General features: G+C 35.6%; 1 protein-coding gene across 1 annotated transcript; it reads left to right on the top strand.

Moving 5' to 3' along the window:
* Nucleotides 1-9763: 9763 nt before the first annotated feature.
* Nucleotides 9764-14910, top strand: LOC136269793 (uncharacterized). The gene is made up of 2 exons (XM_066064992.1): nucleotides 9764-10050; nucleotides 10486-14910. Exon 2 carries the CDS (start codon nucleotides 10951-10953, stop codon nucleotides 14908-14910), a length of 3960 nt encoding a protein of 1319 aa, XP_065921064.1. The 5' UTR covers nucleotides 9764-10050; nucleotides 10486-10950.
* The last annotated feature ends 922 nt before the right edge of the window (nucleotides 14911-15832 follow it).

Below are 15832 nucleotides of genomic sequence, written 5' to 3'. Positions count from 1 at the left end.
TGGGATATAATTTTTTAGAGGGAAGAATGCAAAATAGCCAGTATGGCAGACAAAAATAAATACTAGTAGGCGTGATATAGCGACCGATGAATATTCAATATCTGAATATAATTATTTTTCTTTCTTTTACCTATATTCTTCAACGCTTTCTAGGAACCATCAGTAATTCATTTTCGTATTGAATGATTATGATTGTCTGTGAAAATCCAGTGCACCTACAAGTGTAGTAATCATGACCAAATAGCCATGGCATAGGTATATGTAGCTTATCTGAGAACTATTACAACAACAAACCCAATAACTTCGCCTTTTTGTGGTAAATTCAAAGTAAACGAATTTATTTTTTTAATGTATGACATGTAGATCTAATGTGCTGTTTCTGGAAGCATTCCACGTCTGCCGTGTTAAGGCTGACTTGATTGTTTACAGTACATTGTACATAAAACATGAAGGAAGTACGTGTAGGTTTCAATATCTATTTTTTATGAGCTGATAGCCTTATTGCCTACTTGCAGCACATGTTTTTTTGCGCAATGCAATCTACAATCGTGTATGGTTTTTAACATTATAATTTAACTTTTAAAAATTAGAAATAAGAACTAAATAGAGGTAATAATTTCAGCTGTATATAAATATTGTCTTGCTTATGGGTCTAACCAATGATCGTCTAAATGCATTCATACCGTACTTTTGGGAAAAAAAAGAACATGAATTCGCCATTAGTAACCCTTTGGGTGTTTTTCGTAACCCGAGATGATTCCTTGCCGTAATTCCTCGGGTTTGTTTTGCAATTAACCAAGTCCATAACGTCCTCGTCTGCTGCATGTCTGGGGAAATATTATCTCCGGTATATTCGTGCACTTTTAGAATGATTCAAAAAGTAATTGAGTACTCATAGGATCTCTTCTCCTGCTATGTATAAATCACAGTTGCCGTTTTAAAATTGGTTGATTTAATGCATTTCAAAAAATTAAAAAGAAGTAGTGTTCCTACAAGGACCATCGTGTATCAATCACTTCACACGTAATTGATACCCATTAGGTATTCCGAGGGTATATTAATGATCTCCAAAAGCATCGCAAATTCACCGATGTTGCATGGGCATGCTTTGCATTACTCCATTTCAAAAGAAAACAACATTTCAATTCATCCAAAAAACCACTAAGTTAAAATTGAAATGCATGTGACTTTGTCAGAATTTTTTTTAATGTAAAAGATACAATTGTAGGTAATAAAGTAACCATTTCTGTGATTTGGACTTTCAAGTCAAGTTTTCTTTCAAGTTGGACTAAAGTTGATAACAAACTTGAATTTTTTCTTAAAAATTGATATCAAATGATAATATTTTATATTTTAATGATACCGATTTAAAAATGCCTTTAAGTATTAGAAATGCCCTATTTGTTTAACCATAGCAACGGTTCTCAATTTTCATACTTAAATTCTTTATCGCACAATTAAAATAAGAATGGAAAAAAGGTACAGATATTATATATTTCAATTTTACATTAAATAAAGAAATCATACTCTGAAACATTTCATGAATCTACCGTGCACGCAGAACTACATAGCAACAAATAAATGGGCTTAGGGTTTTTTTAAGGAACAATGAATCATTCTTTGAATATTATTAGGTGATAATTTCTGTCGGGCGTGGTCAAATCAATTAAAGCCCGAAGAGCTTTATGATAGATTTGACCACACTCCGACCAAAATATTCAAAGAATGATTCCTTATTACTTATATTTATATAATTTCAAAATTTCAACAACAATTCAAACATTTTAAAACCACTATTTTTCATGTAGCACATGCTTATGTATGTTACTACGCGGCGCAGCCAATACCGTTTTTCGGTTATGCTATAAGACACGCCCATTTTGTGTCGCTCATCTTTTTTACAACTATCTGGTATTTTTTAAGTTTTTTAAAACTATTTTTAAAATAATCAAATTTTGACTATTTTCATCATGCCCCTAAGCCGCTTTATGGGACAAGAGTCATGAAAATTAAAATCAATATTTTTCTTACCCCAAAGAAGGAACATACTAAATTTGAAAAGAATTGGGGCAATGTGGTTTTTAAGATGAAGGTTGAACTGTTTAATTGTTTACACATGACAGACAACGACGGACGAAAACCTTTAAATTGTGTCACTTTATACATCTATTTTGGACATTTATCGTCGATGGAAAAGATTTTCCTTAATCCAATGTAATCAGCAATGCCATAAACTACCGCCATGCACCCCAGAGTTTATTATTTATCTGTTACTTGGCCAACATTTGATATTTATTTTGTATCATACCTGTTGGATATGCTTAATTTTGAAATTGAATTGATTTTAATATCTGATTTGTTTTTTGCCCCTATATTGTATCATAACAACATTGCGGAAAAGAATGATTGTATTGATCGAGTTTTCATTATTTTTTCTACCACATTTTCCATTCCTTTTTTCTATCACATTTTTCATTTAATTTAAACGTTCTTGTTAATGATGAAATGATAGATACTTAGTAATTCCAAAATAGAATCAATTTTCACATTTGATTAACAATACAGGCATGCATTATTATGAGAATGAAATGCACAGTCACAAAGATGACAACTTTCCATGCAGACATAATTATACTTGTAAAACATGTTTGCACTAATACTAACACAAATATTTAATGCCACAAACACAATCACATGTACAATAATTGGCAAAGGCTCAATGAATATACAGGAACATCATTGTATGTTTACAATAACCTTCATGTTTTTCTTTGTTATATTTAACAAATTGCTAAAATAGTTGTCTCCTAGTTGAGAATCGGCTTTACATTGAAACAGAAAATGGGTTTCATCTCCAAATATACCAGTTTCACAAGCATTACAATATCATTCAGTCCTTAAATTGGCATTATTTATCTACCACTTTTAAATGCAAGTTTATGTGCACTTAATCTTATTCTACTAATAGTGGATCTCTAAGATCTTTTCCGAAGGACTTCTTTTTCTAATCTTTAACAAAATGAAAGTTTTTCTTAACCAAATTTTTTTTGATGATTTCTCTTAGATACATTGGTCAATGATTCTTTGCTTTATGTTTGGTAAGGAGTGTTGAATTGTGCTTTTGTAATTACTAATGTTTAAGAATCCCAAATTATCTAGGATCTTTTCTTCCAATTTATAGAAATATCGATGAACGAACTTAAAAATTACGAGGCAAGACATTCATACAACTTGACATACATTAAAACTAATTATCTCGTACGGAAAAGTTTGTCCATCTCTAATTAGCAGCTCGTTTTTATCTGTCTTTTTAGAGTAATGACCGTAATAATACGTAATCGATGTGATTTATTCCAGCTCTTCACAAGTTCCCGGAATTCTGTCGGATGATAGATGTTGAGTATGATTGACCCAGCAATCGGAATTACCACTTCCATTATCCTAGATTTCGGATGCAGAAAGCTTTATTCGTTTGTTGTATGTGACAGCAGTTTCACCGCCGATCACGTTGTGGTACATGTGTAAACTGCTTGAGGGCACTCGTGTGTTGTGGGAATTGACAGTTATGTTGATATAACACATTGAATGTTTGAATAATTAAGGTGCATAGCGAGGAACACGTTCTTAAAATGAACCCAAGACAATGCTGAAGGGATATTTTCTTATCAGAATTTAAATTATTCTGTTGACACCGTTTTCATCTTCGTAAGCATGAAAATTTCTTTGTATTCTCTCTTCGATTACTCGTAATAGTTCATGTGTAATTTATACGCATTTAAAATAGTATCACATATTCTGTGACGCCCTGTAATTGGTCAATTTCAACTGCAACTTTCACAAGCTAACAAACATCCTGCTAAGAAAGGTTTGCTGAAAAGAGAAGCTAGTACATGCACCGGTAGCCTTCTTTCGTTGGGGAAATAAGAAAATATTGAAAGAAGGGTGGGTAATTTATAAATGTTTTATTTTATGAACAAAATGGCAGCAATATTATGGTCTGTATCACACAACCGTTTGTGTTTTGTGTATATATACATGTACACACATTTAGGTGATACAGACTAACAACATCAAATCTCCTGATATACATGTAGTATACAAACCATGTCTGTTGGTATCAGCAATTAGCAGGCAACCTCAATTTCAATTGGATTGCAAGTTCAAATAGGAAATGGATAGGAAAATAGTCAAAAACACTGTTACAGTTACATTGTACTAAAAAAATTGAAATTAGTCAAAAAATTAGTTTATTGTCGTGACCCATGGAATCCAAAAATAGGTTAAGAGGATGCAGTTTCATGAAAAATGATTTCGGAGAAAAGGCCTATAAGTTAGATAATACTGAGATATTTCAAGGGATTCCAGTTTTTATATAGATATATAAGAAGAAAATTTTTTTATGAAGCTAAAACAGACTGTTTGAAAACAGATTATATTGAGGAAAGAAAATTTGAACTTACTATAATTTATAAATGCACCCCACCCCCCCCCCCCCCCCATCCGGGACAGCGAAAGCTTACTCTCGTAGGGAAAATTCTATCTTGGTAAGGAACATATCATTTTCATGAAAAACATTCCACAGTTCCATGTTTAAAAGTGTATTTAAATAATCATTATTTCTATTATAAATGTTTTCTTAAAACCCCGTGTGTCATAAAAAGAACTAGATGCGGGCTTTAGCTACACGTGACAATTTGGTTTGTCATGCTGCAATCTACTTTTTTGAGTACGGTATTGATTACTGTCCTAGGTGCAAAAGTGTTTCAACATATCGTTCAAGAATTTAGATTATAACAAATATGTACATGTAAATAAAAAATACATGGCTATTGTCTTGAAATATCCTAAAAAAATTATCATACATGTATTTTTCTGCTTTGCACTGCATGACACGACACAAACACCCACCCGGCTCATTGGTGTCAAATTTGAAAGTTTTTAAATATGGCTGTAAGTCCGAAAGTCATACTGTGAAATTGGAGCTTACACCCACCCGGTAAATTAAATTTAACACTATGTACAGTGGCTATGACGTGCTAGGATTCAAACTTATATCACTGCAAGTATTTTCAGATCAAATCTATCTAAGAAACTTTGCTGGTCACGCATTGTCACGGATTTTCTTCATACATTACAGTTCTATAGAATTTGGTTGTAAATATTTACATTTTTACATGTATTTGTCTGTGATAACATTACATATCAATTTTGAAGCATATAGCCCAATATATACACAAAATTGACGTGTCTTATAGCATAACCGAAAAACAGTATTGGCTGCGCCGCGTGATAAATATGCTTCATAAAAAATAGTGGTTTTATAATGTTTATATGTACACTTTCAGGAGGTGCCAAATTTGTAGCATTAGGTAAAGAGACGATATCAGTAGTAAACTGCGTGAAGAATTTAATGGTACTAATTGTTTTCACAGAATCTGCGTATAAATAAGGTTAATCCGCTAAAAACTAGCGCACGTTTTTCTGCGCAATAAATTCACAAAATTTTCAAGAGCTCTGTAGAGCTCCACTGTAGCTCCAAGGTCGCCCATCCAATTTTTTTCAGTTTAGGAACTACATACCTACAGCTACCGAATTTGACTAAAATCATATATAGTTCTTTCATGTCCCTGGGGGGTAAGGGTTCTGACTCAAGGGCGGGGCTTAATTGGTCATATAGTGTAAATTCATTTAATGCTTAAAATTCGTCTTCTTCACTTCTGCTGATACTGAATACTGTGGTTTCATTAATATTCGAGGGTATCAATTTTCGTGGATAAAGTGAAAATCACAGTTTCAAGGATAGGTAAATTCGTGGCCAATGACCTTATTAATACAAAATGTTAATAGAAATTGCACTTCGATGAACATTTAATTTCGTGGATCAACTAATCTACGAAATCCACGAATTAAAATTGGTATTCAACGAATATTGATGAAACCACAGTAGTATACGTAGTGACTGCATATTATGAAAGACAATAAAGCCCTTTACCAAAATTGTAAATTGTATGTCCCGAAGGATAGAGGTTAAGAATCTAAGAGCCAAAACAGGCATACTGTAAACGTAAATGTATATGTTTGGAAGTTTATATTCTTCTTTTTTACTTGTTTTTACTCGGAATAGAAACTGAGAGCATATAGAGTAAAACTATTGAGCCCTATACCAAGACTTTAAATTTCAGGTCCCTCGGTATAAGGGTTCTGATTATGTAGTGTTAATATTATATACAAGTTAATGAAACTTCTTTGTCTCCACTAAAACCGAATTGAAGCTGATTGTATATTTAGGTAGACTATAAAACCCTCTACTAAGGTTAAAATGTATGACCCCCAGTGAAGGAATTCAACTGCAGGGCGTGGCCAAAATGGTCATAATATTAGTGTTTATGATGCTTAATTTTTTTTACGTCTTCTGACACAGAATAGAAACTGATTCCATATTATGGAAAATCATTAAGCTGTAATTTTTGAAATTTCATGACACCAAGGCAAGGGTTCTTTTTTTTTGGGGGGGGTGTAATGGGATTATTTTATTTCGCCTTATATATTAGCCTTATTGTTTCATTATGCTCGTAAAATTCAATGAAAGGAAAGAGTATATACATGTACAATGATGGCGTCTTGTTAAAATCGAAAAACATGTTCCGGCTTAATTGAAAAAAAAAATGGATTTATTGTAAATTGAAAATAATCAGGATAATAAGTACATGTGTACTTCTATTTGACTCTTTCACAATTTGGAAAACGGCACCTTCATATTAGAATTATTTTAACAATCTTGAGTACATACTCGACACGGGTTGCCTCTTGTTAAAATTAAAAACATATTCTGCCTTATTGTAAAAAAATGATTTATAGTTAATTATAGAATATCAGGATTGCACCTTTATTTGACTCTTTCACGTTTTGAAAAAAACGGCACGTTCCTAGTGAATTGGGTTAACCATCTTCTTAATATTAACTTTAATGGCAAGAAATAATTATTTTGGGTCCGAAAAATCAAAGAAATTATGGTAATCATTATCGAATTCATTCTCATAAAAGGCAGATGAAGTGACACAGACGATTCCCCATTCTGAGGAGTGAAGACAATAAAGATCAATCAAAGGATGAACCAAAATAAGGTAACAGAAAATACAGCACATCGTTACTAATCTATCTTCATTACTTTTTCACGGTCAATTTTGTGAGTCGAATTCCGTTTTTGTCCGGATAAATGAAATTGGAAACGGAAGACAATCAACACAGACATAAATAGGCCGGAAACGTGCGGCGATTGACTTTGTGCGTTTGCAACTTTTTGATGTTTCGAGTAAGTGTGACTGTTGTTGCATCAATATGATGCTGGATATCTTTGAAATCTGCTACATTGAAATAATTTGTGTAGATGTAGATGCACACGTAGCCGTTCGTACGAAGTAACTATATCATACACTGTCTCGTTTCGCAAACATTTTGACGATCTGTGGCAGACACATACATGCACCTGTCAAAGAAATACAATTGAAATAGATGAAAGAGAAAAAAAAAACCTCGAAGATTTCTTCGTTGACAAATCGATCTATTTCAACAAAGAAATTCACAGGGACAAAACCAATTCCTACGAAGATTTATAATGGGAAATCTGGTAACTTTTTTCATTAAGAAGTCACTCAGTACACATCGCCCAATATTTAACGTTATCGTCCGGGTACTTTTTTGTTGCTTTTCAAGCTTTCAGATGTCTGCCCGCCCCCACTTCCCCACTTACAATTTGCTTCCGACGTCTATGATTTTTTTGCAATGCCAACCGCAACTTCCCGAGGGCCAATCTGATAAACGGAAAGGTTGCATGAACGTACATGTACGTATGCATTCATCACAATTTCCCACTTTATAAGACTTTATTTTGTATAAAAGCTCTAAACGTAAACCCTGCAAAGTTAAGATTGCTGTAATGCAAACTAATGATATGTAATGTAGTCCTAAGACTATATTTTAAGCTGTGTATTGGACCCTGTCCAGCTAAAGCGGGAACTTTCAGTTGGAATCAGAAAATACAGCTTTTATTAAACACCGTTTTGTTCCAATAATATTAACTTTAAATTTTAACAAACATCAAAGTAAACAAACAATGTTAATTTATTTGTAACAATTTTATACAATTTCACCACTCGTGAATACAGTTGTAGAATTCAGGTAAACAATTGAATATAAAAAAATAGCAACAAAAGTATTAAACGACTTTCATTTGACTAGATAATAAAAAGCGGGCAGTTCTAGATATTCTGTTTCTATCGACGTTAGAACAACATCGGCTCCGAAATTCCATTCCATGCATCGTACATGTTATCAGCTTACTACAAAGCCGTACAACTTGCCAGACAACTTCAAATTGCAGGATAACATAAGTTTGCGAATGAATCTCCAACACAGATGTGAACCTTTTGTTCCATTTCCACACAACTTCGATCCATTTACGGAACTTTTTCGATGTCTTTGAATTGGAACACTGTGTCCATAGGACGTTGTTCAAGAGTTGTATGGGTGGGATCGTATATCTTGCATCACTTTCTGTAGAACCTCCGACCCCGGAGGAAGACTCTCGCGAGTAAAGGCGGCCAGCACGACACTGGGACTCGCCCCTTCCCCGTCCCCACGACGCGGCGTGACCGATCCAAACACAGACTTCTCCAGGATAGAGTTCTGTAGCTTTTCGTGTTCCAGTTCCAGCAAGTTATCCAGAACAATGCTGAATTCCCGGTCTATTTCCCAGATATCAGTATTTCCAGACATTGTAATTTTTTCTACTGACTTGAAGTCTTGATCGTAGGTATTGCCTATTTGTGAATGAAAACTCTCGGAATGAACTGCTCTTTTATACGTTTGAGGACATTTTTAAAATGCCTGGGCATAAGGTTACGAGAGACAAACAAGGTGGCGTACCTATTTTACAAATATTTATTGCTTTATTTACGTACAATGACACTTACAGCAAGTGAACACTCGTGATGTTTTTCTTCTTTAAATGTCTTTGAAATTCGAATTTTAAACAGAAGTACAAATATCCTCTTGTCACCATTTTACCTACTAAACTAAACATCAGCCCGAGACAAACATCCCCGTATTAAATCAATTCCTTCTTACGCCAGTGATCGTCATATATATGTGTGTATATTAGGACATTTAATGGATTGTCAGTGTCTTGAACTTGCGTCAGGATCAAATATCTGTCAACATATACAGAATTAAGTACGAGTTAAGTCTCTATCAAACAAACGACCGATTTATTGAAAAATTCTGCGACGCACCCCTTGACAATTCACAAAAGTACGAAATGAAAAGGGCAGAAATGCAATATAGTTGTTATTGCGACTTCTGTTTTGATTAAGTACCAGCAGAATAGCGCTTCTTGCAATATAAAAACATAGTTGAATGTTGCTTGATTTGATGTTTTATTTTAAAGAGAAGTCCATTTCATTATCAAAAGTAAAACGCAAAAAATGATTGTTTTATGGCTCAGAGTAATCAGTATTTTGTTTTACTTCACAACACGTCGAACGCTTGTTATTGAATGTGTTTATTTACAATTGAACTTGCCTCAACTGAATATTTTCTCCCTTATATCTTAATAAATTAGTACTTAAAGCGACCGACAAAGCTTGATCACCATTTTAAAGTTTTTTTTATTATGTCAAACTGTATAAATATATATCGTATCCTTTAAACTTTTTAAACTTGCGTTCAAGTGCATTATTACATGTATCAGTATAAATGTCACATTAAAATTCATCATTGTATATATTTAGTTTCGTATTTTAACTTTACCACATATCCCGTGGTGAGCCCCTTAGTGTTTTAGTCATATGTATATGTAAATACCCATATTGAACCTCAGTTCACCGGGCCTTAAACCCGCCAGTCCGTGCAGTATCAGTTTGGACGCGGCAGTCCAGAGGGAAGGACGCACTTATACTTCTCTCGTGCATACCATCCAGTCACTATGTATTTTGTTAATTGAAATAGCTGTGTGCTAACTCTGAAGTGAACCTAGTACTGGCTTTTTCTGAGGTGAGGTTTATTAATTGTCAATTTTATCGTCATTTTGTTCATTACTGTTCTAAAACACCCAGTCATGGTATTCCAATCGTTTTTATGCTTATTTGTTACGTTTGAATTTAAATGTCTATGTTTAGATACACGTGTTTGAATCTATTATAAGTATGGCGGACTATTATAGTCATATTCCTTTTGTAGTCATGAGTAGTATTATGCAACACTGCATTTAAGTAATTGAGTTAGTATTTTGTGAGTGTAAAAGCTAACATGCTTTATAGTAAGTCTTCTGTAAGACTGTGTATCAGTATTTTGTGTGTAATAAGCGTCTATGCTAAGTGTGTCATTCATGACCGTATAGCCTGTAAGTAAAGTACGGTGCGTATTGGTGTAAAAGCCACAGTTGCTTTTGTCATGTACTTAATGTGTTTATGTACTATGTTGGCGCAGGTCCCTTGTTCCATTTATCGTGTAAACCACTTTCATCGATGGTGGCCGAATATTGGTGACGTCCTGTGTGGCCAGTAGAGAACATTGTCCCTTGAAGGACCTCACCAGTCCAGTCTTGTCAAGACCAAGTGGCAATAGACAACAGTGGAGGACCTTACCAGTTCCCATACTAGGACATACTAGGACAATTACTTTCAATGTGTATCAATTCAAACTATATTAAATATGTAAAAACAATGTAAAAATATTGTCTTAGTCTTTGTCTTAGAGTAAATATAAATTTTAGTTAATTCCGCTCGAAAATCTGTGACAAATTGGTGTCAGAAGTGGGATACATTCCCCAAAATCTTTGTATTAAACAAGAAAAAAAATTGTAAAGTTTTTCTGAAAAAAAAACTACGCAGTGTTCAATTTGTTTGTTTACCGTTTTGTTTTGTTCCATGTTATTCATGTTCATTGTTCTTTATGTTGTTTCAGTTTGTGTGTACCATTGTCCTTTTGTGTGTGTTCTGTGTTGTACAAAATCAGCCGTGTACTGGTTGTTTGGGACCTTGGAAAAATGCTAACCAGAGTTGGACCTGTCTCAGTAAGTCGGAACCTTCTGGTAACTGCAGAGTAGTAAGCTATTTTGTGTTTCGTGAAACTGGATGTATTTGTTTTCGCGATGTATTGTGTATCATAGCTACTGGTGGTTTTGAGTTAGTCACATGTGAAGTGAGGTTCAAGTTAATTTATTCTTGTACCTATAGTTTCATGTCAAACATGGATGATTTGAATGAGTTAAAAGCATTTGGTGAGGGTTTAGGTCTTAAGGATACTGCTCTGGCAGATTTTATTAAAGAACAGCAAGCTATTAGAAGAGATGAGAGACAAGCTCAAAGAGAGTTGGAAAAGATTAAGATGCATGCTCAAGCGGACGCTGAGAGAGAGAAATATAATTTTGAGCTAGAGAGAGAGAAAGTGAAGATTGACATTGAGAAAATGAAATTAGAGCAACACTCTTACATTGCAAGTGAGTCAAAATCTTACGATAGTCATGTGTCCGCTAAGATTCCCAAACTCCCTTTCTTTGACGATTCTCACGATGAGATGGATAGTTATCTTTTAAGATTTGAAAGGTACGCTGAAGCTCAGCGTTGGGATAGATCGGATTGGGCAATAAATCTTAGTGCTTTATTAAAGGGGAAAGCTTTAGATGTTTATGCGTTGATGCCCAAAACTGACGCCCTTGACTACAATACCCTAAAGACAGCATTACTCAGACGCTTTGAATTGACAGATGACGGTTTTAAAAAGAAATTTCGATCATGTAGGCCAGATCCTAGTGAAACATTTTCCCAGTTCGCTGTTCGGTTGAGTAGTTATTTTGATAGGTGGATTGAAATGGCAAAGGTTTCCAAATCATTTGAAGACTTGTATGATCTTATGTTACGCGATCAATTTTTACATGTGTGTAGTCAAGATTTGAAACTATTTTTAAAGGAAAGATTACCCGAGAATTTGACAAGAATGGCAAACTTGGCTGATCAGTATAAAGATGCTCGTGACCTGAATGCACTCCAAGCTACGGGTAAGGGTAAGATGCCTTTAGCAAAAAAAGTTGATCAAGTGAAGAAAACAGATGTAGGTGAGAACAAGCATGTACCTAATGATAAGAAAAGGTTCATTCCAAAGACAGAGCGTAAGTGTTACAAATGTCATAGATACGGACACATTGCACCAGAATGTAAGTCTAGAACATCGTTTAATAACGTTTCTAATGCAGTGCAAGACTTTGGATCTTCAGAGCAAAAGGTTTGTTTTGTTAGCACAATGCCTACTGATTCTATTGTAGATTCCAGAGTATCTTCTTCTCCAATGACAATGTCATCATCTTGTCAGAAGAACTCGTCTTTTAACATGCCTTTATCTGCAGGGTATGTTAACAATGTCCCTGTGACGGTACTAAGAGATACTGGGTGTAGTGGTATTGTTGTTAAAATGAGCAAGATACAGGAGGAAAACCTTATAGTTGGTAAGAAACAGACTTGTATTTTAGCAGATGGTTCTAAGGTATCTGTCCCGATTGCCGAAGTGTCCATCGACACGCCATTTCTGAAAGGTCAGTATGAGGTATGGTGTATGGAGAATCCTGTGTACGACTTGATAGTTGGTAACGTTCCAGATGCCAAACCAGCAGATCAACCAGATCCAGATTGGCAGGTAAATGCTGTTGAGACTAGGCAACAGAAACGTGACAAGAGTAAACCATATCCTCAACTTAGGGTTCCAGACATGATTACTGAAGATATTAATCCGATGACAATTAGGGATGCGCAGGAGGAGGATCATTCTTTGAAAAAGGTACGTGAAAATGTAGAGAACAATCTCTCTCAGGTTAAGAAAAATGGTAAAGTGAGTTGGTTTAAGAAAAACGACCTTATGTTTAGACAGTATAGTACTCATGTGGGAGATAGGGAAAAGAGTTATTCTCAGTTAGTTGTTCCCGATAAATTCCGAAACCAGGTAATGAAACTTGCACATGATTCATTGCTAGCAGGTCATTTAGGAACACAGCGTACTTTAGCGAGAGTAACGTCAGAATTCTGGTGGCCAGGAATCCAGAGTGATGTGCGAAGATTTTGCCAGTCTTGTGACATTTGTCAGCGCACAGTTCACAAAGGTAAGATTAAGAAAGTACCTCTTGAACGAATGCCACTCATAGACGAACCGTTCCAGAGAGTTGCTGTTGACCTGGTGGGCCCTCTTTCTCCAATCACAGACAAAGGTAATCGCTATATTCTCACTTTAGTGGATTATGCTACTCGCTATCCTGAAGCCATAGCACTTCCCAGCATCGAAACAGAGAGAATTGCAGAGGCTCTATTTGAAATGTTCTCGAGAATTGGTATACCTCGTGAAATGTTGACAGATATGGGAGCTCAGTTTACTTCCGCATTAATGTCAGAGGTAAGTCGTCTTATTTCTCTTAGTCAGCGGACAACAACCCCGTATCATCCTAGCTGTAATGGGTTGGTTGAACGATTCAACGGGACCTTAAAGCAGATGTTGAAGCGACTCTGTTCCGAGAAACCAAAAGATTGGGACAAGTACCTAAGTGCTGTGCTGTTTGCCTACCGAGAAGTGCCACAGGAGAGTCTTGGATTCTCACCCTTTGAGTTGGTATATGGTAGATCAGTTCGTGGACCTATTTCCATATTGAAGGAGTTGTGGACAAACGACATACCAGATCCAAACGTCAAGACAACCTACCAATATGTGTTAGATCTCAAAGACAGACTCCAGTCTATGGCTGAACTTGCGAAAGAGAGTCTGGAAAAGTCGTCTACCAGATACAAGAAACACTATGACAGGAAAACTAGAACTAGAAGTCTAAAGGTAGGAGATAGAGCTCTTGTTCTTTTACCGACTGACAATAACAAATTATTGCTTCAGTGGAAAGGACCATTTGTGGTCACAAAGAAAGTCAACAGAGTTGATTATCAGTTAGATATGCAAGGTAAGACAAAAACCTTTCATATAAATCTTTTGAAAAAGTACATTGAGAGACCAATTTCAGATGTTGCTTCAGTGACGGAAGATGCAGGTGTTCTTGGTTTAGTGAACGCAGCAGTAGTTGATTGCGTGGATGATGAGGACCAAGATGGACAGTTAGATGAGTATCCTCAATCACAGGTTAGTGTAAGCACAGTAAACATTAACCCATCATTAGCATTAGAGAGCAAGGACAGATTGATGAAGTTGCTTTTTAAGTTTGATGATGTTTTTCAAGACCGTCCTGGTATCACAAGTGTACTTGAACATGAAATTAGAACGACAAGTGCCAAACCGATTCATGTCAAAAATCGTCAGATACCATATTCAATGGAGGAAACAGTAAACAAAGAGGTGAGTGACATGTTGAAGATGAACATTATTGAATCTTCTGACTCCCCGTATTGTTCACCAGTTGTTATCGTGCCCAAGAAAGATGGAACAAACAGGTTCTGTATAGATTTTCGCCTGTTAAATAATCAGACCATATTTGATTCAGAGCCAATGCCAGATGCTGATGAAATGTTTTCCAAACTTGCAGGACATAAATTCTTTTCAAAAATTGATCTATCAAAAGGGTACTGGCAGGTTAAGTTAACAGATGATTCAAAAGCAAAAACAGCCTTTAGAACAGGTAAGGGTTTGTTTCAGTTCAGGGTCATGCCCTTTGGGTTAGTTACGGCTCCGGCCACATTTTCAAGATTAATGCGCAAAGTCTTGCATGGAATGGAGAATGTAGACAATTTCATAGATGACATTTTGGTGTACACAAAGTCTCTAGATCATCATTTTGTTGTATTAGATGAGCTTTTTCAGCGATTGCGGACAGCAGGTCTGACAGCAAAACCAGGTAAATGTTCACTGGCCTATTCAAATATTGACTGTCTCTGACATGTAGTGGGTAATGAGGAGTTGAAGCCAGACTTTGACAAGGTTGAAGCTATATGTAATGCCCCTATCCCTGTTACGAAAAAACAGTTAAGGTCATTCCTTGGTTTAGTTGGGTTTTACCGGAAATTTGTGCCCAATTTTGCTCAGATCGCGTCACCATTGACTGACTTGACCAAAAAAGGTTTACCCACTAAGTTAAAATGGGAAGATGCTCACAATTTAGCATTTCAGACGTTAAAAGCTTCACTTACTAAGTGTCCCATATTGAAACTTCCTGATATCAAGGAGACTTTCATTCTACAGACGGACGCTTCAGACAGAGGTCTAGGTGCAGTTCTTTTACAAGAAGAACTTGGTCAGAAACTCCCAATTGCTTATGCTAGTAGAAAGCTAAGAGAGAGTGAGTGCAAGTATGCAACTGTTGAGAAAGAGTGCTTGGCATTTGTATGGGCAATTCAGAAATTCCAGAAGTATTTGTATGGACATGAGTTCATTTTAGAGACAGATCATAGCCCACTTGTGTACTTAAATAAGGCTAAGGTCACTAACCCTAGACTTATGCGCTGGGCGCTTAGTTTGCAACCTTACAGGTTTACTATACATGCAATTAAAGGTAAAGACAATGTGGGTGCAGACTACCTAAGTCGTTTGATGTAAATATGTTTACTTTCAGTATTTTAAATTTTAATGGGTTTTCAGTACTTCGTACTTCTCTAAAAAGGGAGGTAAATGTCACATTAAAATTCATCATTGTATATATTTAGTTTCGTATTTTAACTTTACCACATATCCCGTGGTGAGCCCCTTAGTGTTTTAGTCATATGTATATGTAAATACCCATATTGAACCTCAGTTCACCGGGCCTTAAACCCGCCAGTCCGTGCAGTATCAGTTTGGACGCGGCAGTCCAGAGGGAAGGACG

The sequence above is a fragment of the Magallana gigas genome, chromosome 7 (genome assembly GCF_963853765.1).
Source record: "Magallana gigas chromosome 7, xbMagGiga1.1, whole genome shotgun sequence".
NCBI lineage: Eukaryota > Metazoa > Mollusca > Bivalvia > Ostreida > Ostreidae > Magallana > Magallana gigas.
Note: the sequence above shows the minus strand (reverse complement) of the source record. Positions and strands in the feature narration are given on the sequence as shown.